We start from the raw sequence: 25,383 nt of genomic DNA, 5'->3' as shown, positions 1-25,383 counted from the left end.
TTAAACAGTTTATATTTCACCACATTTTTACTTTTCTTTCGTTCTGAAGAGTCATATAGACTCGAAACGTTAACGACTCACAATAAATGTATGTAGCGAATACTAAATGTAATATAATTGTATTGAAGCACCTCAGAGTGCAACATGATGTATGTCGATAACTCCAATCCCATTGCACTGTCTGACTGTCTGTAATAACCATATTGAAATGACTGTAATGTTCATTGATTGTCTTGAAGCACCTTGTGAACCATGGGTAAAAGTTGAATATGATTGCATTTTTTGTGATGGCCATTTAGAAATGTTTTGTAATGTTCTTTCAGGTATTTTATTAGTAAAGTATATTTTTCCAAAAAAAACTGTCTTTCTCTCCACAGATGCTGTCAGACCTGCTGAGTTTTTCCAGCATTTTTTGTTTTTGTAATCAATTTCTCCTGGTGTGCTGACCATCACTTATCACTTGACAATGTCAGTAAATAAAACAGATCATTTGGCCATTATCTCATTGTTGTTCATGGGAGCTTGCTATGCGCAAATTCGCTGCTACATTTCCTACGTTACAATAGTGGCTACACTTCAAAGAGTAATTCATTAATTGTAAAGCATTTTGGGATGTCTTGAGGTGGTGAAATGTGCTATATAAATGCAAGATCCTTCTTTCATTAAAGATCCTTATAACAACGGCTCTGTGAGATTAGCATAGATCTTCTGACAATTGTAAATTTTGAGATACGTTTTCTCCAGGTATTGTCTCCCTCATTCATTTTGGTTTTTTCATGACACAGGGTCTTCAATTACAAAGTTACTTGTTCCCAAGTTTCTGTCAGTATCACTTCAAAACTGCTCAGCAGTGACTCTCCTAATCCTTTCCATTTTCAGCTCCCCTTCTCCCCATGGGGTAGCTCCATATTTCCTCTCCAAACCGCATCCTGCTAACATAAGCAAGCGTAAACCCACATCCAGAAGCTCGTGGTTTAGTGCCTACCACCCTGCACCTCAGGCTGTGGCTCAGCTGGTAGCACTCTCAACCCTAAGTAAGAAGGCTCTGGGCTCAACTCCTACAGCATACAACCCAGTGAAATACTGAGGGAGTGCTGTGCTGTTGAAGGTGATGTCTTTTGTATGAACCCTCTCAGAAGGGTGTAAAAGATCCCATGGCAGTATCTCAAAGAAGAGTGGGGGAGTTCTCCCCTGTGTCCTGGCCAATAATGATCACCTTGCTGTTGGTTGGAGCTTGCTGTGCGCAAGTTGGTTGCTGCAATTCCAAAATTATAACAGTGACTACACACCAAAAGCACTTCATTGGCTGTGAAATGCTTTGGGATATGCTGAGGTCATGATAGGTGCTATATAAATGCAAGTCTTTCTTTTCCTCTAAAGGTCTTTATTGCTAAGGAGTTTGCCTGAAATTCAGATGCACACTTGGTGAAGCAAGCAGCCCAGTCTGTGCACCTACAATTTAACCGGAAATCATGAAAGGCAGGATTAATGGAGAACAATGTACATGGAATGAACTTAAAAATCAAACTAACGCCAATTTGGCAACAGTGCTGGTCAAGAATTAGGAGAGGTGGATCACAATTCCCTCTTGAAGAGGTGATTAAAAATACAAAGTGTGAACAATGTGTAAACACTAAAGAACATTACGTGCACCCATGTTAAAAAATGGAATTATTACCCAGGCCACGATTAATTCTTTCAAAGATAACTTTATGTGGAGAGCATTTTAATACATGAAAGGCATTGACAAGTTGTGAAAACCAAGTGTTTCAACATGATATTCTATGGGGAAACAATACCTTATAGTCAGCGGGACCCGGCATGTTTTGTTTCATGTTGGTCAAATGCAAACGGGGAACTGTTGATCCAAACCCTCCTCTGATTGGGTTCTCGAAGTTGGTTTTCCTTTGGCTTTCTCGAGCCAGAGTGTGCTGAGTGACGTTGTAGGTTCCTGGACCTGTTGAAATCAGAAACACTTTGCAGTCCATGTACTTGAGAAACCCCTGTTTGCAACCCAAGAAATAGAGTTAATCTGCAAGTATCCTTCACCACACTGGCACCAATTCTCAACTTTTCAAAATTACTTCTTGCGCCCCTGTTGATGGCATTAATTAAGACATTGTCGTCATTACTGATTTAAACCCGATGAGCAACCCATGCCATTTTTGTCTTGTAGCTGAAATAAAAATTTTCATGTAAGTCGTCACTTGTGGCACTTTCAAAGTTTGCCAACTCATCAAAATACGAAAGAGTAAACTATAGTTATGAGGCATAAGGCATCAATTTTCTCACACCATTTCTCGGAGTTCAATTTGGCGAAATATCAACTGATTTGTCTTCGGGCTCAAATAGGAGAGACAACAGGGATTGAAATATATACACATCGCCTTTGAATTCAAAGTGCAAATCATTGAATAATTCAGGTGAAGCTACTTTGAATTAACAGCAGTAGACTGAAAACATAGTCTTCTTACCATGGCCTTCATAGTTCCTTGTTTTCTTTGAACAGGCAACAATGAAACTAATCCTAGTATTTAGCTGACAACTCAATATTCCCCTTCCTCAGTCAAAGAAATCATGTAAGTGCCTTGAGTGCAGCACTTTGGAAAGGAAGAAGGCATTTAACAAAAACAAAATCAATGACTGATAATCATAGACTCTAATAATCTTTTTATCACTTCTGCTGTCAGAGCTTTTTCTAAAATCCATTTTTATTGTATGACACATCACAGAGAAAAGATGGTATCAATGAAAGAATGACAGCATAACCTAATGTATCCCTTTCATTTGCAGCAACGACATTACCTGGGAAGTTTCCAATGCTTTGGCAATGGTTAAGTATCTTCATTCAAGTGCGACTGACTTCAGTTTTTGTTCTCCAGGTTAGTCAATAAAATGCAATGAGCATTCATCACGGATAGATTTTTAAATAATTTTTTAAAAAGTCATGGCATAAGTTTTCGGAAACTCCGCTCCTGATAAAGACACTTGCCTGACAGGAGTTCGGATCAGGGAATCAAGTGCGGAGCTGAGTGCGGCCAATTTGCAGTGCTCCCAAGTCTCCAACCAGAAAACCAGGAGCATCATAAGTCAGCCATATAGATCCCCCAACCCTAGTTCACCAACCTGCATTCACACTCAGTGAGATTTCATACCAAGTGTGCCATCTTCAAATGAGTACCTCTTAATCATTGAGCATAAATTGGAGCAGTCGGTTAGTTGATTGTTGGATAATCTACTGTTTAACAATCCAAGGACTGATGGTACTTATCCCATTCAAGCTGGCTGACTGAAGTGACAGGCAGCTCTGTTTTCAGGCTTCACATTTCCCAACTTGCTAGCTAGTTGATAGTTGATCCAAAGGATGACAGCGATAGCTGTTACAGTTATTTATCATGAGAAGGGTCCTTATCCAATTACATATGGGAAAAGTAGTGCATCCAGTATGCTGGATCTCCCTCTGTTTCCCTGATTGGGATTGCTGAAGGTTCACTTGCCCATAAGATTTGATATCAATGATCACTTAGCTGGCACTCTGAAGGGAACCCCACAGAACTGAACCTCAGCAAGGTTTCAAAACCCAACAAGACAAGGAACAGAGCAAAATGAGCAGGATTTGGAAAGCCTACACAATGACTATTAGATTAGACCAAGGAAACTAATCTACTCTTTTCGTACATAACCTGTCAAGCTGCGAAAGGGAAAGTCGGACTGGAATTTCCTCGGGCATTCTGCCTCTCTGCCACCATAACTTCACCAAAAGTAGAGCAGAAATCCTGTCTGCACCCAGTAACTCCCTACCCCTGTGACCTACTCCAGCCCTACAGCTCTACAGGATATCTGCATTCTTTCCATTTCGGCCTCTTGCACAAGTGCCACTTCCTTTGCTCCATTGACGGCTATGCTTTCAACTATCTAAACCCAACAAGCTCTGGAACTCCACCCCCCCCCCCTCCCCACTACAAACCTCCCTGCCCCTCCATCCCTCTCTCCACCTTTAAATTGCACCTGAAAACCTACCTCTTTGACAAAGCTTTTGGTCAGCTGCCCCAATATCTCCTTATGTACCAGAGTTGCAGCCAAACCCCACATGTTCATACCCACCCCCATCGTATGTTCAGATTACCCTGAGCAGCGCCCTAGCATAAGTTTTAATAATATATTAAAAGTCTTTTCATTTAACAAGCACCTTCTGCCAGTCACACCTACTCCCTGCAACATGTTCCTCCACTAACACTTCATAACATCCCTAGTATAATAAAAAGACATAGCCCCAAAGCATGACTTGCTCATGATCTTCTGATATTACACAGAACAACATACTTGGGAGGGCTTTGAAGGCTGTCACTTAACTCTGTGACCTGTTGATATTCACAAGCCAGCAGACTGGAAACAGTGGGACATACAAAATTTTACAGACATCACAAGCACTGAGGTTGCACATTTTCAACGTTATAATTACATCTCTCCTCCAGAGCCCGTGGACACCCATTCTTGCTTAAAACCAAACAAAATAGGAATTTGCAACCATTGTGCAATTCAGTTCTGTGCACAGTAGAGTGGAAACTCAAGCAATCTTCAATATTATCTGAACCCTGTGATTCAGCTGTGACCTCCTAATTCCTTCACAAGCATCATTGCTGCACACAAAATCCCCACGGAATCAAATGCTAAATTAGATCAGTTACGTTAAATTATCTGTGTTTTGAAAGCACAATTATCCAAAGGTTTAACTGGTTCCCGGGGGAGTTTTATTTCAACTAACTTATCCTCAAGTTACTGAAGAACGGAGTGAGAACCTTACGGAGTGCATTCGTTCTTTCTATATGGAACTACAAACCTGGTTCTTCTGCTGCCCGCCAATCTTCCACAAACCTTGCTGCATTCTGACCAAAAGGGCTTTTGCTTTTTGTCGATATCCTCTTCAAGGACTGTAAAGCAGTCCGTGGATCATCGTACCATCCAGGAGCTGGGGTGATGGATTTCACAGGCAAAAACCTCTGGTGCAACAGAGAAAAAAGACAGATTACAGGTGTTGCGGTCTTCACCATATTAAAAAACATAGGAACGTTAGAGCAGGAGCAGGAGCAGGCCATTTGGCCCCTCGAGCCTGCTCTGCCATTCAACTAGATCGTGGCTGATCTTCTACTTCAATGTCATTTTCCCGTGCTATCCCATATCTCTTGATGTCAGTAGTATCCAGAAATCTATCAATCTCTGTCTTGAATATACTCAATTACTGAACCTCCACAGCCCTCTGGGGTAGAGAATTCCAAAGATTCACCACCCTCCAAATGAATAAATTGCTCCTCATCTCAGTCCTAAATGGCCTAACTCCTTATTCTGAGGCTGTGTCCCCTGGTTCTAGACTCCTCAGCCAGGGGAAACATCCTTCCTGCAACTACCCTGTCTAGCCCCTTAAGAATTTTGTAAATTTCAGTGAAATCACCTCTCATTCTTCTAAACTCTAGAGAATACAGGCCCAGTCTCCTCACTCTCTCCTCATAGGACAGTGCCTTTATCCCAGGAAATAGTCTGGTACACTTCCTCTTTGGAAAGTTTATCCTTCCTTAGGTAAGGAGGCCAAAATTGTACACAATACTCCAGGTGTGGTCTAACCAAGGTTCTATACAAATGAAGCAAGACATCTTTACTCCAGTAGTTTTAAATCCTCTTGCGATAAAAGACAATATACCATGTCTTCCTAATTGCTTGCTACGCCTCCGTGCTAGCTTTAACATAACCTCAAGACCAAACCGGAATCATAGTTATTTGCAGACATACTGAGGGAGGAAGAGTCACGAAAACTGAGAAATTCCCAGCAAAAACCCATCAACAAAATGGTGACGAAGATGAAGGAGAACACATGATAAGTAATGTAACCATTTAGAAGTCATTTCTGAACTGCAGAGATTGTTTCACAACAGTGCTAGTTAATTCCAGGGCCATGACGTTCGAATTCAAGACCGAAGGCAAGTTGTTCTTCCCACTGAAGATCATAGCTTACAGAAAAATGATGCGGTTAGCTTTAGGCCACATCTGGAGTACTGTGTTCAGTTCTGGGCACTGCATCTCAGGGAGGATAAACTGGCCTTGGAGGGGGTGCAGTGCAAATTCATGAGAATGATATCAGGGCTAAAAGGGTTAAATCACGAGGAGAGGTTTCATAGGCTGGACTTGTAATCCCTCGAGTATTGAAGATCAAGGGGTGACCTAATTGTGGCGTTTAAGATGATTCAAAGATTACATACAAACATATGAATTGGGAGCAGGAGTAGGCCATTCAGCCCATCGAGCCTGCTCTGCCATTCGTTAAGATTATGGCTGATCTGATTGTGGCCTCAACTCCTCATTCCCACCTAACCCTGATACCCTCGGACTCCCTTGTTGTCCAAGAATCTATCTACCTCTGCCTTAAAAATATTCAATGACCCTGCCTCCACAGCTCTCTGGGGAAGAGTGTTCCACAGACTCACAAGCCTCTGAGAGAAAAAAATTTGCTCCACATCTCCATCTTAAATGGGAGATCCCTTATTCTTAAACAGTGTCCCCTAGTTCAAGGCTCTCCCACAAGGGAAACATACTTTCAGCATCCACCCTGTCAAGTCCCCTCAGGATCTTATTTGTTTCAATAACATCACCTCTCATTCTTCTAAACTCCAGTGGATACATGCCCAACCTGTTCAACCTTTCCTCATAAGATAACTTACTCATCCCAAGAATCAGTCAGGTGAACCTTCTCTGGGCTGCTTCTAATGCAATTATGTCCCTAAGGAGACCAAAACTGTACACAGTACTCTAGATGTGGTCTTACCAACACCCTATGCAACTGTAGCAAAATATCCCTACTTTTATAATCCATTCTCTTTGCAATTAACATATTCCATTTGCCTTCCTAATCACTTGCTGTACCTGTATATTAACTTTTTTTGATTCATATACCAGGACACCCAGATCCCTCTGTGCCTTAGAGTTCTGTAATCTCTTTCCATTTAGATAATATGCTGCTTTTCTACTCTATCAGCCAAAATGGACAAGTTCGCATTTTCTCACATTATACTGTATCTGCCAAATTTTTGCCACTCACTTAACCTATCTATATCCCTTTGCAAACCCCTTATGTCTTCTTCACAACTTACTTTCCTACCTATCTTTGTGTCATCAGCAAATTTAACAACTATACCTTTAGCGCCTTCATCCAAATCATTGATATAAATTGTAAATTGCTGAGGCCCAGAACTGATCCCTGTGGCACTCCACTCATTACACCTTGTCAACCAGAAAATTACCCATTTATGCCTACTCTCTGTTTCCTGTTTATCCCCAACATTATCTTCCCCTCCCATGCACCACAGTGAGTGGAGTACATAGAAGGAGAAAGATAATGGCGGGGAGGAGGAAGAAGGACAGTGACACGCCTATCTCTATGGTGACGGTGAAGAGGAAAAGGAGGATGGTGAAAGAGATTACATCAAACTGAAGCCTATCCATGAGTTCTCTCAGAGGTCTACTTCTCAGTGCTCTCCCACACCAGCTCCTCCACTTCACCCACTGCGAAACTCGTTTCTTCACTCCCATCAAACAGCACAGATATTTTTCCCCAGGGGTGATTTAGAAAGCGTCAGTGAGGATGTGATTCACAGGGTACAAGAGAGCTGGAGGTGTGGGAGGTAGGTGAAGAAATGCCAGCCTCACAGCAGAGAACAAGAGACTGCTGCCTGTGGCTTTGGAGACCAGAACTCACCTGAAACGATGGACATTCAAGAAACATCACAACTCTGTGCAGGCTCAGAGGTCAGTCTCCAGCGATTCATGGCAAGTGACAAATGTTTCAAGTCAACGATTCTCATTTGGAGTGACATTGGGGAATTTTTTTCTTCATTGCAGGAACCAGTGGAGTGTGTGACAATTTATGTTGTCCCAAGGACTTTGAGAGTGTAAAGGTAGGGAATTCTAAGCTGCAGCTAGCCCTCACTGTCACGCATTTAAATGAGGTCGCCCAGCAGATAGATCTCCGGAAGAATTAAAAAGAACGCATGGAATCCGGGGTTCGGGGAGCCGATTTGGTGAGGGGTGGGAGTCATCAGTGACTTCTGCCGCCATTATCAGGTTATTTATCTGAGCAACGAAATGATGATGAAAATTATCCCCCAGCCCCCACAATAGTAATCTAACCTTCATTACTAGACATTGGTGAATCTTGTTGAGGCATCGGGGATCTTGCTTGCCGGCTGGAGAGCCAGCAAGGGAGCCCGTGCTGTCCCTTTCTGTCCAGGCCCACAGGACCGTAAACCAATCAGGCAGTTGCAAAGCCAGCAGGCAACCTTCCCTGGAATTAAGGCCCTAGGGGAAGAAGTCTCGTCTACCAAGAGCTGCCAGCCAATCAGAGGCTGGCAGCCCTCGTGCTCAGTGGTGCCACAGGGAGGTGGTGGCTGCTGCAGGAGAAAAACCCACCAGAGTCCCAGGATCGCAGAGCAAACCCAGGCCACAGGTAAGTAATGTGGGGGGGAGGTGGGGGGTGGTTTCGCGGGGTGGGGGCCGCGGGGAGAGGGGGAGCAGGTGGTTCTCAGCAGGCGCCCCCCTCTCTTTTCCCAATGCCGAGTCCCCCAATCGGGCATTGAGCGCTTTTGATTGAGGGACGTCCCCTGGAGGTGACAAGCTGGCCGCACGGTTTTAGCTGCCGTGCACGCCACATGGCAACAAGCTGGGTTAATACCAGCGTCGGCAGGATGAAGCCCTTAAGTGATCATTAATTAGCCTCAATAGACGGCGAAGCAGGAAGGTCAACCATGGGCCTCGCCACCCAGAACTTAGAACTGGCAAAGGTGGAAGGGTTCCAGTACGCCAACATCACGCCCAATTAAATACCCTTCCCTCCTCCAAGCTCACCACAGCGGGAGCAGAGGATTCGCCAATAGAGTGTAATCCTGCTGTGCTTCCATATTAGCAGGGAGGACGGTCTGTCACTGACAGGCGGAGAATAAATACTACTGCAAACGAGAGTATGCCCCATGAGGAGGAAATACATCTTTAACTTGCTGGTGAACTTCCTTTTAACTCCAATCAATCAGTCGGCTGGATTTCATTAATCGGACTGTTAGAGAAGAAATTAAGGAATTACAGTCAGGCCGCAGGACATTCATGTGACTAAATGGGTTGTTAGAAAGACCTAAATGAATCTAAGACTTCAAACAGCCCTCTCTGTCCTGCCAAACATATGCCGGAGCAAAACCAGAACACAGCAAAGACGAGAGGCAAAGAACGAGACAACCCTTTGCTTCATTTCTAAACCTGCCTTTTTACCTCCGCGCTTCCCACCACCCAAGGGCTCAAGCACTGCTTCCCCAGGTGAAGCGGTGATTTACGTGTTCTCTCAGATCAGCATACCGTAATCCCTGCTCACGATGCGGCCTCTTCTACATTGGAGAGACCAAACGCAGACTGGGTGACCGCTGTGTGGAACGCCACAGTCCAGCCCACCAGCATGGCCCTGAGCTTCTGGCCGCCCTGTCATTTTAATTCTCCACCCGTCTCACTCTGACCCCCACCCTGGCCTCAGTCTCCAACACCGTTCTAATAAAGCTCAACGTCAGCTTAAGGAACAACCCTTCATCATTTAGTTAGGCTTCTGGACTCAAAAAAAAGAACACAGGAAAAGGGAGAGTCTATTCCGCCCCTCAAACGTGTCCCACCATTCAATGATCTGTGACTAACTGCTTACACTTGTCTTTGCCCTATACACCTTCATTTGTACCTTTGGATAACAAAAATATATCCAACTCAGATTTAAAATTTACAACTGATCGAGCATCAATTGCTAGTGATTTCAACAATATCAATTCTAACCACGGCTTCCACTTCTCCAGTCGGCAGCCGTTGGTGATGATTCTGCTGTTGTCGTTTTCACCTCCTCTCAACCCTCGTCCCATTATCATCTCTCCTTTTTGCCTTGCACCATCACCCCGCTTGCCATTTAAACCTCTCCTGCTCTCCGCCCTCTCACAGGCCTTCCCTTCTGTTCTGTCCTCCCATCCCCCCCTTTTCCCTGCCTCTGCACTTGCTTAAAGCTTGCTACATCTCAGACTTCCTTCAGTTCCGATGAAAGGTCATTGACCTGAAACATTGGGCAGGAGTTTTGGTTGAGCGGGCGCCAGGGAGCAGCCGGGAAAACGGGGCCCAGACCGCGATTTGACGCTGCCCGGCAAATGAACAGCCAGCCGGTCAGCGTGAAAGGCACGTTGAGAGGCTCAGCGCTGCTGGGGGTGGGTGGTGGTGGTGGTGGGGGGGGGGCAGCATGAGGAGGGTGAGCGCTGCAGACTGCGCTGGTGCAGGGGAGCGCTCACAGAAACACAGAAAGCTTCCTGAGGGCAGAGAGCTGCGTCAGGGAGCTAAAGAATTTAGACGCCAAAAATACAAGATTGTAAAAACCGGCGGGGGTTGGGGGGGGGGAAAGCGCACGCATCAGAATCAGTCACCGGAACATATAACAGATGAAAGTTCTGTGCAGACATTTTTATTTTTTTAAATTAATATCGGAAACCTCAACCCGCCCTTGGATGGGGTTTCCTCAAAAAGGCAAAGGCCGATTCACCCACCCGCCCACCAACCGTAACGTTGGACGGGCAGTGAAAAATCACGGTTGATTGATACATTAATAGCCTTAATAGGCCTCTTATTTGTCAGCTGGCGCGCTGCCGACTCTCACACGCGCCTGCCGACCGAAAGATCGCGTGAGCGCGCGGCGACTTCGGGGACGCTCGCCCGACATCATCGCGCGCCATTTCACGCTCGAGCGCGTCGGGCACGCGCCCGCACGCCAAGTGGAAAATGCTGTCCATTAACTCTGCTCCTCTCTCCACGGGTGCTGCCTGACCTGCTGAGTATTTCCAGCATTTCCTGTGTGTGTATTTCTTTAAAGTTCTACCAATTGCCATCTAGAAACAAAATACCACTTACCGGTGCACAGGCTAAAGAGCTTTATAAGTCACTTAGACGTTCAGAATTTTTTAATCATTATCATGTCCATAAAAGCAGTGCCATAACTCTCCAGCATCTGTGAGAAACCCAGAAACCTCATCGACAGAAGCAAATGATAATATCAATGTTTGACGGAAATATGATTCCGTTCAGTAAAAACAAAGCAAAAAAAAGGATATATATATCACATTGCAGAATTAATTTAGAGCACCACATATGACTTGTACTGGGCCTGGAGATTGAACAAAATACCTCACTGGTGAGTTATAGCGGCGGAGACCATCATAAGTTACCTGTGAAAGGGCACCCGGTAATTGTCTGTCACTAGTGAATTAGTCTCAAACTAAATCTCATGGTGACCCATCAAGGAAATTGAAATTGGAGAATGGACAAACTTTTAGAGACATCACAAGCATCAAGACTGACAATTTTCAAAATGATAGAACATCTTATCTTCCAGGTTACTCAGTCATTAGAGCTCCCTTCACTTGAAGCAAAACAAGGATTTACAGCCATTATAGAATTAATTTCTGTGCACAGTCACTATTGCAAAAATTGTATTTTTATGTATATAATTTACACTATATGTTTCATTTCTTTTCAGAAGTACCATGCAGTAATTCCTCCCTTTCTCTGTCAGCTCCTCGATCCAGCCCTACAACCCTCCAGGATCCTACTTTCTTCCAGTTCTGGCCTCTTGAGCATTCCCAATTTTAATTGCTTCAATGCTGGTGGCTGCCCTTCAGCTGCCTGAACCCTAAGCTCTGGAATTCTCTCCCCAAACGACTCCACCTCTCTTTGTTCCTTTAAAACACACTTTAAAACCTACCTCTCTGGATCAAGTTTCTACCTAATATCTCCTTCGGTAGCCTAGTGTCGGATTTTGGTTTATAACTTGTGACGTTTTACTGCCAAGACAGTGCTCAACAACTTGCATTTATATAGCACCTTTAACATAGTAAAACGTCCCCAGGCACTTCACAGGAATGTTAATTAGCAGACAAAATTTGACAACGAGCCACTTAAGGTGACATTGGTGTTGTAATATGCTTTTAAGGGATATCAGTATGACATCACTAGAAGGGAAGTGTGTCATGTGATGCAGTTTTAATGTCACTTTTCCTTTGAGCAGAGCACACACATACAGCTCTGATGTCTTCAAGTTTTATACCTATCTGTAACTGTTCTCATCTGCCTAGTCTTAACAAATGAACCCACAACCTGTTTACCCAATCCCTTATAAGTGATTGGTGCCCTGTGTCTTGTACAGTAGATAAGCCCAAGCTATTGTATCATTATAAGAACATGACAATTGGGAAACACCTATCTCTTTGCCCAAGCTTTTCCTCATCTGCCTTAATTATCCTGAGAATGCGCATAGCTGGAGTTACGACTTCCATTTATGTAGCGCTTTTAACATAGGAAAACTTTCCAAGCTGCTTCACAGGAGCGATTACCAAACAAAACTTAGCACTGAGCTACATGATTATGTATCATGATGGGTGATCAAAAGCTTGGTGAAAGAGGTAGGATTAAAGGAGCCTCTTAAAGGAAGGGAGAGAGAGCGAGAGAGAGAGAGTGAAGAGGGAATTCCAGATCTAAAGGCCCAGGTAGCTAAAGTCATGGCCACCAATGGTGGAGTGAAGGGAATCGGAGATGCACAAGATGGCACCCCTTAAATGGGAGTCCAGTGATGCAGGTTCTCGTGCCGTGTTGCTAAGGCTTACCTAGCCCCAACAAGAGGTGTTACACTAGCTGCAGTGTGAAAATGAAAATATGCGCAGCATGCATCAAAGCACCATGGGCATCTCAAAATAGATATTTTAAGCATTGGTATTACGCCTGATACTTCATGTTTATCTTCTGTTAACCTCCCTCTCCTGTAAAGGAACTCTCTTACATTCCCATTTCCAGTACTGTCGAAATGTTTATGACTGACTGACTGAAACATTATCCTTTACTTTTTCTATTTAACTGTTAAGTACATTGTCAGCCATGGCTCATTGGGAGCATTCTTACCTCTAAGATGGAAGGTTTGGGTTCAAGTCCCAATGCAGGGGCTGGATTTTACACGCCCCCACCTGGCATGTTTTCGGCAGGCGGGGTGGGGGGGAGTTATGTAAAATAGGTCGGGTGGGCTAGCCTACCACCTCCACTCCCACCCTGAGCTGACCCCCATAATACACCAGGTGGGCGGGTGCCATATGTAAATAAATAAGTAAAGATCTATTTGGCTTGCTAGCAAGCCTATTGACCTGAATAATATGTGCCCACACCAAAATATGGCTTGGGTGAGAGTGGGCTGGCCATTTTTCATGGCCTACATGAAAAAAACCAGGGCGCGGCACTTCATTCTTGGGGTGCCCCCTGTGCATCGGGGGGAAATGCCACCCAACCCCCCTCTCTTTCTGATCCGACAGCCCTCCAAAACCCAGCACCCCCTCCCCCCCCCGCCCCCACCACCCTCTCCACCCTCCCTGGGCTCCAGGACCCCTCCCCACCCTAAAACCCCGAGATGTTCCTTCCTGGGGCAGCCAACTTTCTCTTCATGCTCCTTCTTGCAGTCCCGGCAGTGCCCACTACCAAACTCTGGAACCCCACCCCCGGCGCCGCTGGATCTGCCGGCCAATCAGATTAGCCTGCGACTCCCGAGGGCGGGACTTTCTCCCAATGAGGGGCAGAAGTCCCACTTTCAACCACTTTAGCCCCGCAGCCCACGACGTGTTATGGTTACGGGGAGGGATCCTTCCTTGTGTGTCGGCTTCCGGCCCACTTTCCTTCTGGGGTTGGGGGTTGGGGGTGGGGGGGGTGAGGGGGTGGTCAAGTGGGGGCGGTGAGCAGTTAAATGCAGTCCTAAGACTTGAATACAAAATCCTGGCTAACACTCCAGTGCAGTATTGATGGAGTGTTGCACTGTTGGAGGTGCTGTCTTTTGGATCAAACATTAAAACCTGGCCCCATCTGTTCTCTCAGAGGAACATAAAAAAAATCCCACGGCAACAATTTCAAAGAAGTGCAAAGGAGCTATCCCCAGTGTCCTGGCCAATAGGTTACGCCTTAATCAACATCACAAAAACAGATAATCTGGTCATTATCACATTGCTGTTTGTGGGAGCTTGCTGTGCGAGCATTGACTGCTTTGTTTCTTACATTCCAACAGTGACTGTGTTTCAAAAAGTACTTCACTGGCTATAAAGTGCTTTGGGATGTCCAGTCGTCATGAAAGGTGCTATATAAATGCTGGTCTCACTTTCATGGGCTCATCCATCATCCTTCCTTTATATCAATTTCAAACAAAAAGAGCTAGAAACAGGAGAAGGCCACTCAGCCCCTCGAACCTGTTCTGACCTTCAATTAGATTATGGCTGGCCTGTAAATTAATTCCCATCTACCTGTCTCGTTTCCCTATCCCTTAAAACACTTACCTAACAAAACTTACTAACCTCAGACTTGAAATTTTTGATCGACTCCCAGCCTCACTAGCTTTTTGGGCACTGGGGAGAGAAGGAGGGTGTGATGCCGTGGGGGAGCGGGGGGAGAGAGTTCCAGATTTTCACTGCCCTTTGTGTGAGGAAGTGTTTCCTGACACCCCTCCTGAATGACCTGGTCCTCATTTCAACATTCTGCTCCCTTCTTCGGGACTCACTGCCAACCCCATCAAATCCTTTACTCATCTTAAACACCCCAGTTAGATCACCGCTTAATCTTCTATGCTAACAGGATTTATATAGCACCTTTCACATCCCCTGTGCATTGTAAAGACTTTCCCAGTCAATGGGTCACTTTCAAGGTGTCTTTGCCATTGATGTACAAACGAAGTATGGATTAATGCACAAAAGAGCGGAGAAAGGATTGCTTTGACTGCAGCATCACACTGAGTTAGTGTGAAGAAAACCAACAACTCAGCAAACCTGTGTACTTCTTTAAAGAACGTTTTTGGTTTATGGCACTATAAAACTTATTAGCACCTTCTTAATTAATATAAACTAACCTATATGACACACATAACAAGGATAAGTAGCAATCCAAGCTAAGCAGGTGACATGAGGCAATTGAACAAGCTAATAACCCATGCTCGTGTTAAAGGAATTAATCACGAGAATGTGGGAAGCCAGCAGCAGTGTTGCTTTTTTACCTTGGTCTGAGACAGGAATGGAGGGTGTGAAGGACTCAGTTTATCGAACAGGCTGGTCTTCTCGTCAAACAGGCCTTTAATTTCATAGTTCGCAGGTCCAGGGAAGCCCTTAAACGACATTGATGAGAAAGCCAAGTTCAATTCTCGAGTACAACAACAACTTGTATTTTTATAGATAAAAGCAAAATACTGCGGTTACTGGAAACCTGAAACAAAAACATTTTTTTATAGTACCTTTAACGTAGTAAAGCATCCCAAAATGCCTCACAGGAGCGATCATCGAACAAAGTTATTATAACAGGGAACCACACAAGGAGATATTAGGAGCTTGATCAACGAATGGGGTAGGTTTTAAGAAAAGAGGGAGGTAGAGACGTGGAGAGGTTTAGGCAGGGCGTTCCAGAGCTCAGGGCCCCAAGAGCTGAAAACACAGCCGCCAATGGTGGAGCGATGAAAATCAGGCGCGCACAAGAGGCCAGAATTGGAGCAGCGCAGAGATCTTGGAGGGATGTAGGGTGGGAGATCACAGAGAGTGGGAGAGGTGAGGTCAATGTAGGGGTTTGAAAACAAGAATAAGAATGTTTGAAATCAAGGCATTACCAGACTTTGAATCACTGTAAGTCAGTGCGCGCAGGGGTAGTACATGAACAGGACGAGGAAATCACTTTGTTGATTTCTTCAACGAAAGTGGAATAAGGAAAACAACGATTAGCGCTTTTCATTCAAGTAATTGAAAGGACATATTTAATGTCAGCACTTTAAGGCATGTCACAGTTTAGGATTTTCTAATTCTGACAGGATTAGATGAAGAGAGGTGAGAGGAGGCTAGTGTGGAGCATGAATTCCAGCAAAGACCGGTCGGGGCCAAACAGCCTGATCCTGTGGTCATTAAGGGCTGAATTTTGCTGACCCAATCAGAGCCAGCGCAGGAGCCTCAACCACACCACCAGGAGCAGTGGCCATTGCTGAAGCAGGTAGGGGCTGTGCAGCCTAGAGCAGGTGGGCAAGAAAATGGTTTTAAGAAATTCCACCACTGAGTACTGGAGGGGGGTAGGTAACCTGCCCAATTCCAGTCCCACCATCAGTAAAATTCCCTGGCGGGACATGGTTGGGGAGTCAATCTGCCAGGGTTCCCAGTGATTTTATAGTTCCCCTCGCCTCCCCTACCCCTGCACTTCCATTCCCACCTGCTGGGGGCAGATAAAATTCTGCCCTGAGTAACCATTTAAATATGTTGTGCTGGCAGATAAATGAAGTTGGGTGGGAGGAGGCTCATGTGTAGCATAAACTAGCATAGATCGGCTGGGCCAAATAGACTTTTTCTGCGTTTTAAATCTCCGTTTAAAAAGTATATATATATATATATATTAAAGCAAATGACACAGAAAAACTCTACAGTATGTGTTCATAGAAAAGAAAGTGATCAGAAATATGATAAAGGCAAAGTCAGCGAGGTGACTAAAGATGTGTTGCAATGAGCATTGGAAGGTCAGGAAAGTTGTAATTTGGACTGACATCCCTTGGGTGATGATGAGCAGTGGCCCCTGGTGTGACATAATGCAAGTCATTTGGGTCATGACAGGTATCATTAAACTACACGGGACAGTCCGTCTTGTGTTCTCACAATGACCTCACTCAGGTCATTGAGAGAACAATCAATGATGATAAGTGAGGCGTTGTGTTCTATGGAGCAACATTCGCGTGTCAACAGTTGACCTGACGGGGTTAACCGAGCATCGTTTTTGACACACTGAATACGTATGGATTACTAAAAGAACACAAGACGGACTGTGCCTTTGTGCACTGTGTACCTGTGGCTACTTAGTGCCATTGGTCATGTTCATTGACACTCCAGTGTATATCTTACTGAAAACAATGAAGTTTGGGAAATGATAATAAATCCACAGACTGTCCAATTCACAAGGACTGGCTCATGTCATTACCGTTCATGAAAGTCACACATCCAACTGAACAAATACCGGCAAACAAATCAGTAACAAAAGGAACGCTTGGGCCCAGCATTAAGGTGAAGAGCACACATACTTGCTTTAGCATCATGAGCCCAATCCTTTACGAAAAGAAAAGGATGAGTTCTGTTAATTCTTAAAACACTTTGTAAAGCAAAGCATTTCACTCGTTCTGTGGGTCTGTTCCCCAATTGAAAAAGGAAGGAAATTAAAAGGATTTGTAATACAGACTAGGGGAAAGAACAAAACAGTCTTTTTTCTTTAAATCAAAAATTAGACATAATATATAAATGCGCTACTTACAGAGTGTCTGGAGCAGATTGTTGGCCTCCAGGAACATGTGAATATAAGAACAGGAGGAGGCCTTCTATCCCCTCGAGTCTGTCCCACCATTCAATGAGCTCATGGCTGATCTGGGACCGAACTCCATATGCTCATATTTGCCCCTTTACATAATAAGTGAGAACTGTCAGGTCTGAAGTCCTCCTATACAATTTGACCTCAGCTTTAAATGCCCATAATCTTTGTCTTAGACAGTCCCTTGGGGCCAAGGATGACCTGCTCCCGCACTAAAAATGAGTTCTCAGGTGACTGAAGAGTCCAATGCGTGACCTACAGTCTCTGTCACAGGTGGAGCGATGGTAGCCGGTGGGTGGGGGAACGGGTGGGTGGGGTGCCCGGGTTGCCACGCACTCCTTTCGCTGTCGACGCTTGGCTTCAGCTAACCCTTGGCGATGAGACTCCAGGTGCCTTCCCCTGCCCGCCGGGTTTCATTTACGGCAACGATGTCAATGTCAAAATGTCTGAGCTCCCGGGCAACAATGGCAGTACACTGTTCCGGTCTGTCGCTGTTGGGGGTTGTCCATGAGGGTCTTTACATACCAGGTCCCGAACTTCATTTTAAGGGGGTGGAAGATGCCTGTGTGTGAGTTCTTTTAACATGGGGTGGCCTTGCACACTAGCTACCACACGGGCTTGACAGAGCAAGGCCTTGGTCCAGTGGCAAGGGGGTCCGAGATGACTGGAGACCAGGCTCCCCTGTGTGGGCCTAGGACATACAGACACACGTACTCCTACTATCCTCTTTTCTCCTTCCTGCAGGACCTCTCTCCCTGGGATTAATAAAGAGCAGTGGAGGCCTCGCGATCTCGCTGTTGGCCTGTACTGCGCCGCTCTGGGTTAGTAACCACCAGGCAGTGATTCCTGCCAAATAGTTAGCAACATACAGCAGACAAAAATATTAGCTCGTGGAAAGATGGCAGTTAAGAAAAGGGAAAACAATAATGTATTCTTTTAGAAATATTTACATTTTCTGGCATGTATTAAAGCTACAGCTTAGAATGCATACAAGTGATACTTTAATTCAAAATCATTCAAAAAGCATGAATAAATACTGAACAATGGGTGTGCATTTACTCATGTCAACACTGGGGCCAATTCCAATTGTAACAGAGTCCAACTTACGCCTTTAATAATTATAATAGAAGGATACGCCAATTGGGTGAGTTGAAGAGGGGAGGGAGGAGGCTCATGTGGAGCATAAACATCAGCATGATCCCATTGTGCCAAATGGCCTGCTTCTGTGCTGTAAATTCAGTGATTCTATTCAATAATAAACCATAACTGTACATCTATATTACAATACTCCAACACACAGCAAGACGCAGCACAAAAGCTGTGTGCAATTTACACATGAATCCCGTGTTTACTGTTCCAATGTATCTACACTAAAAGTTAAGGATTTCAAAAACTTTGGTAGTCCTTACTCAGCACCTCACAAACAAGTCTTTCCTTGCTCTACAAGCTTCAACCTTCAAAATCTTAGCGTCACCTAATCACTGCTTAATGATTTACCTCATATTCACTTTTTGATGACACTATGCATTATGGACCCTGTTAGGAAACAAGATACTTACCGTGCTTTTAAATCAGGAGTTTGGAGGCCAGGAACTCCAGTTCCCAGTAGGCCTGGGGCCTCCTGCGCGTGCGCCAGTCAGGAAAGGATCACACATGTGCAGTTAGCATTTATTAACGTTCCTAAGGCTGGGAACCAGCCCTGCGCGCTGGCACAGAATAAAAGGAGAGAAACGGCGTGAAACTGCAGCCCAGGTGACCTGAACCAGGCTGCCATTGTGCTGAAGGCATCCCAGGGAGCAGGACATGGGGAGGATGACAAGGAAAGGGTCCCAAACCAAGAAGAAGGTCCCGAACCAGGGAGTGGAACAGAAGGAGGTTCCAGAAGAAAAGTCCCAGGCAGGGACAGAGACAGGGATCAGAGATAGATCCCCTTGAGTCAAGGTGAGCGACAGGAGCAGAGAAAAAGGCTCCAAATTAAAGAAAGAGTTGCAAGGGGCAGACTTAAAGCAAAGTGGGCTTGAGAGAAGCCCTGAAGATCTGAGAGGGCAGCTGAAGGTTGGTGACTCCATGCTGTGGGCCGGAGGGGCAAAGGGTGCCTCTTGGAGCAGTGGTGTTCTGCTTGGCACGGCCAAAAGATCGGAAAGTGTTAGGATCTCCCAAATCAGGTTTCACTCTGGGATCTGAATTGTCCAGTATAAACATCAGCTGGGATCATAACAATTCCTGATTTCAAAAATTACTTCACACGTGCGTTACATTTATCAGCTTTCTATAGCTCAATTTAATGCTGCAATATTAAATTTTGGCAGGAAGAGTGAGGAGAAACAATATGTGCTAAATTTTAATGGATGTTGTTGTGCACCTTTAAGTGGGTGTGGTTATGTTTTCCTTTTACATCTCGAGAGGGGAAAGGGGCAATTTATCATGTGACTCAGACTTAGGCCTGAATTTTGGTAAAGACGGAGCAGGTCTCCGAAATGGCGCCAGAGACCCGATTCCAGAAGTCCCACCCTGAACCTGACATCCACCATTTTCGACGGGGGTGGGAGGGGGTAGTGGGAACAGGGGCGGGTTTCAGTTTGCACACCCGTGGTCCATAGATCCAATTTTTGCTCGTGTGTTGTCCAAAACGCAACTTGTGAACTTTTAACTTTTCAGGGAAATGTCTAAAGCTGCTGGATTTCTTTGGAGAGCAAGGGTACACTTTTGGAGAGGAAAGGGCACATTAGGAGCGGTAAGGTACCCTTTTGAAAAGGTCCAGGGAAATCTTTGGGAGAGGTAAAGGTGCCCTTTGGGAGAGGTCAAGTGCCCTTTGGGATTGTTAAAAGTAAACATGAATGTGCAGAAAAAGTGGATAAAATCATTGGAACTGCCAAGCTGATTGGAATGTCAACGTGTCAAGGGAACTGTCAAGCTGACAAAGGAACTGACAAGTTGTCAAGAGAACTGTAAAGTTGTCAAGGCATTTATATCTCATGACCCTTAAATTAAAAAAAAACATGCAGCAGTTTTTTAAAAAAAACATTGCTTGCTATTTCACTCTATAAGTCTGAGGGTTATAATTATAGGATTTGTGCTGCATGGCTGAATTCACAACCTATCATTATCACAGTGGGATGCTTGCCAGTTCACAGTTTAATTTACAGCTCCAAGTGGTTATGAAGTCTTTGCTGTAGTGCCATGAATACAAATGCTTGTTTTATTGAGGCAGTAAGCCCGTGAATGAAATATTTGTTTTTATAAGGGGTTAAGTACTTGAATGAAATGTTTTTAATAAGGGATTGTGTAGTTGAAGGAATGTAAATGTAGTGAATAGGTTTTTATGAATGAGAGTGGATTTTTATTAAAAAATAAAGTCTATAATAGACAGAACTTTATTTCATCTCAGTCTAGGTCCTGCCGTCTGCCCATGGTGGATACTGTGAGTTCGCATGGAGTGCGTAAGGGAAAAGGGTGGTGCGTGAGGGCATGTGTTGGCATAAGTTAGTACTAAGTTGGCATAGGGGCTATAAAGGGCCAAGGGAGTGGGTAAAGGGGCACAGATTACAGTGTAGGGGCTATAGAAGGCCATGGCCATTAGACAGAGGGACATAGGTTGGCATGGAGGGTATGAGGGGCCATGGGGTGAGTGGGGAGGGTTGAGGTGGTAGGCTTGGCAGGGATGGGGCACAGAGATTGAGGGAGGTGAGGGGTGTGAGGGCTGAGGGCTGGACGATTGTTTTTTGGTTAATTGTTTCTTTACCTACTGCAACAAAGTCACAGGTCACCTAGACGGGCCTTTCACACAGAGCGCCCAGGCAGCCCCTGTGGTTGCCTGCAAACTATTACTGGAGGTGGCGGGCCTGACTCCAGTTATCACTCATCCCCCACACTGCCCAGGACTGTCTGGAATTTCCCTGACTCTGCACTCCTGACGCGGGAAGGAAATTTCAGGCCTAGGTCTCAGTTTGTTCTGAGGAAGTTACCAACTCCAACATGTGTACAAGTTCTCCAACTGTGCAATACAGCTACCAACTTTCAAATCCTTAATAAATGATGGAGTACAGCGTAGATTTACTGGAATGATACCAGACTTCAAGGGTGAAGTTACAAGGAGAGATTCCATGAAAAGGGTTGTATTCCCTAGAATTTAGAAAGTTAAAGAGTGATTTAATCAAAGTTTTCAAGGAAACATTTAGGGTGGATAGAGAGAATCCCGGCCATGTGTATACTTCCAAGTACCAGACAGCCTTCCCTTACCCTGGGAATGGGGGTTGTGGTCTCCGCTGGAGGCACCTCCTCTGAGGAGGAAGAAAGGGGCAGAATGGAGAGGAGGCCAGGTGCCCCTATGCAGCTTCCAGGGGAGCAACCTGTGGGAGGAGAGGTGCAGGTCCACTGCATGAACGCCCAGATAGTGTATGACCATAGGATGCATATTCTACAAGTCTGTGCAAGGTCCCCTCCCTGGCAGTTCCCATGACGCCTACATCCTCAGACACTTCCAGGTGCCGAGGCTCTTCAGTGCTCCAGCCCGAATGGATGGGTGGCTGCTGGGTGACAAGGGCTATCCCTTGAAATGGTGGCTTATGATGCTTCTCTGTCACCCAAGAACAGAGGCAGAGCAGCGTTACAATAGGAGCCATGCCTCCACAGGGGCAGTGATAGAGAGAACCATAGGTCTTCTGAAGATTCGTTTCCGATGTCTAGACCATTCAGGGGGTGCACTACAATACCCCCCAGAGTGGGTGTCACTGATCGTGGTCGCATGCTGCGCTCTCCACAATCTGGCACTGGCAAGGGGGGACCCACTGGAGAAAGAGGATCATGATGCAGCTCCACAGGCCACAGAGGATGAATCCAGCAGTGTGTCAGGAGAGGAGCACGGTGAGGAGAATGCTGAAGGTGTGGAGGCAGACCTCTGTAACCTCCGGGGAAGCAGGGACACCAGGGATGCCTCCAATGCTTCTTCAGCTAGGCTGCCAAATAAGCACAACCACATCATGCCAGGGCTGCCGTATCCATCCTGGGTGTCTGAAATGACCCTTTCCTTTGACCCCAAAGTCCACTCAGTGCCTGTGCAATAATGTTTCGAGCCTTCCACATCCAGCATTACACACTGGCATACTCTGCACCACATTAAATAAAAAAGGTGAAGCATACTCAGGCCATTACGACAAAAGAAAATTTATCTCATGTTGACAGTCAAAACAAATTAACAGAACCTTCACTGGTCTTCAACCCCAGACCAGTAAACATAAACAAAACATTGCACAACAGAAGATCACCCGTGACCAGTCCGTTTTGTGCTCATGGTGCCTTAAACTTAAGTTTGTCAGTGTTACATCTTGGTGCTCCCCCCTCGCTGGCACCGGCATTGGAGACAACCTGACTCTGCTGCACTGTTGGCCCTGATGACCTTGGAGGTCATCGTCTGGCCAGTGAAGCCTGTGCTCCCCAGTCACCACAACCTCATCAGATGCCACGGTCACTGGCAGAGGGACAGAGGAGCTGCTGCCATCTTCCAGAATGCCCTGAGAGGAGACCACAGAGACAACAGGCAGGTTGTGTGCCAATGTGAGGTCGCTCTAGACCTCCCTGCTCACCAATGATGGAGGGGAACCGAGCTGGGATACTGGGTGCCTCATCTATCTCTCACACTGGCACTGACTTCCTGAGGTCATTGCCTGTGTGAGAGCTGCAGGTCCGAGCACAACCCCAGGAACCCCTGATTCTGTTCCTGTAGCTGCGTCTCCATGAGAGTCGCCACTCTCTCAATGGAGGAGACAGTGCGCGGCCATGAGGGTCAACGCAGTGTCACACTCCGCATGGACTCCTCCAGAATGGATACCATGGCATGCAGACCCTCATGGGTCTCCGAAAGATCCTCCCGCACATCTCACTGGACATCCAGCATCTGCTGCCTCATGGACGACTCCAGAAGCTCATCATCTGCCTTTGATTCAGCATCGTCCTGGTCCCCAGCAGTCCTCCAACTGCCGGCGCCCTGGGCACTTTCTGCCTCCGCCTGCACCTCAAACAAGTGTGAAGTGCCCTCACTGCTGTGCAGCAACATTCTAGCCAAAGATCTAATGCCCACCGAGGTGCTGGTATCTGCGCTGGTGCCTGGTTCAGAGAGCGGGTGTGATGCAGGTACATGTGAAGCCTGGCGGTCCTCTGGCGTCAGGGGTGGCCCTTCAAGGTCCTGCGATTGGGTGCGAGCTGGTGAACCTAAAGGAGAACAATAAGTCATCACACTGTCACTGTGCATGCCAGGCACCCTGCTGAGACCGTGGAGATCTGCATCATGGTGCCCTTGTCTTTCAATGATCAATGGGGAATCCACTTTTGAGGCTCCCATCAATAATGAGACTACACAAGAATGTGTGCACAATCTGAAACTCTCACCTCTGTGCACTGCACTCTCACCTCCATCTGACACCCCAGCCTCTCCACAGCCAGTTGACTGAGGTGCGTGGCACCTCTCCAGCTCCAAGGTGTCCTGTGGAGCTAGGAGGTTCGCAAGGCCTCCGCTGGTCCCCGATCTTTCAATGTTGTTATGGGCCATCTTCTCCAGAAAGGGCAGAGGAGCATTGATGAGTCCACTCTCTACCTGCAGCGCCATTACAGCCTGGCCAACCCCACCTGAGGAGCACCTCGCAGGGCACATCCGGGTTTCTGGCCCTCGAAATACAGGCACTCAGTCCAAGCAGCTAGGGCTCACCCACTTGGCCAGCTCCAGCGTCACTGACAGTTGGCACTCGGACTCCTGCACCCCTGAGGTCCATTTGGGGGGGGTGGCCCAGCCCTTAACACTACACCACACTGATCCATGCCAACACGGTACTCACCCTTGCCAAGCGCAGCAGGTCATTAAACCTCTTGCGGCATTGCACCCATGTGCGCCACACAACATCATGGCTGCTGACCAGCTCTGCTGCCTCCTCCCAAGCTCTTTTTGTGAGGTCCAGTGGCCTCCTCCTTCCATCCCTGGGGACGAGGGTGTCCCTCCTGGCAGCCACCTCCTCCAGGAGGACCTTGAGGCACTCACCAGAAAACCGGGAGGGGCCGAGTGCCCACCTGACCTGCCCTCACGCCTGGCGTCTGCAGCCTCATTGAGATCCATCATTCATAATCTCCTGTTGACAATACCGAAGGTGCCTTCGTCACTGGCAGCCTTCCAGGGCCGGGCTGTACCAGTTTTCAACCCGTCACCGGGTCGCCGTTGGACCCAGCGGCCGACAGGCCCCCTCCCCCGCCCGGCCCTTTCCCGACCACTGGGGAGACCCCATTCACGCTTGGCAGGCCTTGATTGGCCCACCAGCGTGAAATCGCAGTCGGGGTCCGAGCGTGGGCAGCGGCACCTTTCCCAGCCGTTCCCAGGCCCGCCAATCGCGCCCACCCACCCGCCGAACCCATAGATTCTGAAGGCGCTTGATAGGGTGGATGCTGAGAGATTGTTTTCATTGGTCAGGGGAATCTAAAACACGGGGACACAGTCTCAGGGTAAGGGTTCGATCATTTGGGACTGAGATGAGGAGAAATTACTTCACTCAAAGGGTTGTGAATCTTTAGAACTCTCTACCCAAGAGGGGTTGTGGATGGTTCATAGTAGAGTATAGGCTGATCTTTGATCTCTCAGGGAATCAAGCGATGTGGGGAGCGTGCAGAGAAATGGAGTTGAAGTTCACAATCAGTCATGGTCATGTTGAATGGCGGAGCAGGCTCGATGGACCATGTGGTCTACTCCTGCTTCTATTTCTTGTGTTCTTGAGTGGAACTAACTGCATTGCTCTTCAAAGAGCTGGCACAGAGTTAACGGGCTGAATAGCCTCCTTCCGTACCATTCTATAAATTCGGAGCTTAAAAACGCTGGCAAAATAATTGTGCGCTGAAAGATACGAAAGTGAAGGAATGCTAATAAAATGAAGAGGGTCAAATGAAACTGAAGAGTAATTTTAGAAGTTCTGG

General features: G+C 46.3%; 1 protein-coding gene across 1 annotated transcript in view; it reads right to left on the bottom strand.

Annotated features, from left to right (window-relative positions):
• stpg2 (sperm-tail PG-rich repeat containing 2) overlaps window positions 1-25,383 on the bottom strand; it is a 349,639-nt gene that overhangs the window by 269,714 nt on the left and 54,542 nt on the right. The window contains exons 6-8 of the mRNA XM_078570506.1: window positions 15,113-15,220; window positions 4,841-5,000; window positions 1,800-1,957 (exon numbers count right to left, since the gene is read on the bottom strand). Of these exons, the coding sequence (XP_078426632.1) occupies window positions 1,800-1,957; window positions 4,841-5,000; window positions 15,113-15,220 (426 nt within the window). The remainder of the gene's footprint in view (window positions 1-1,799; window positions 1,958-4,840; window positions 5,001-15,112; window positions 15,221-25,383) is intronic.

This window comes from Cetorhinus maximus, chromosome 1, assembly GCF_964194155.1.
Source record: "Cetorhinus maximus chromosome 1, sCetMax3.hap1.1, whole genome shotgun sequence".
In the NCBI taxonomy this organism is placed as follows: domain Eukaryota; kingdom Metazoa; phylum Chordata; class Chondrichthyes; order Lamniformes; family Cetorhinidae; genus Cetorhinus; species Cetorhinus maximus.
Note: the sequence above shows the minus strand (reverse complement) of the source record. Positions and strands in the feature narration are given on the sequence as shown.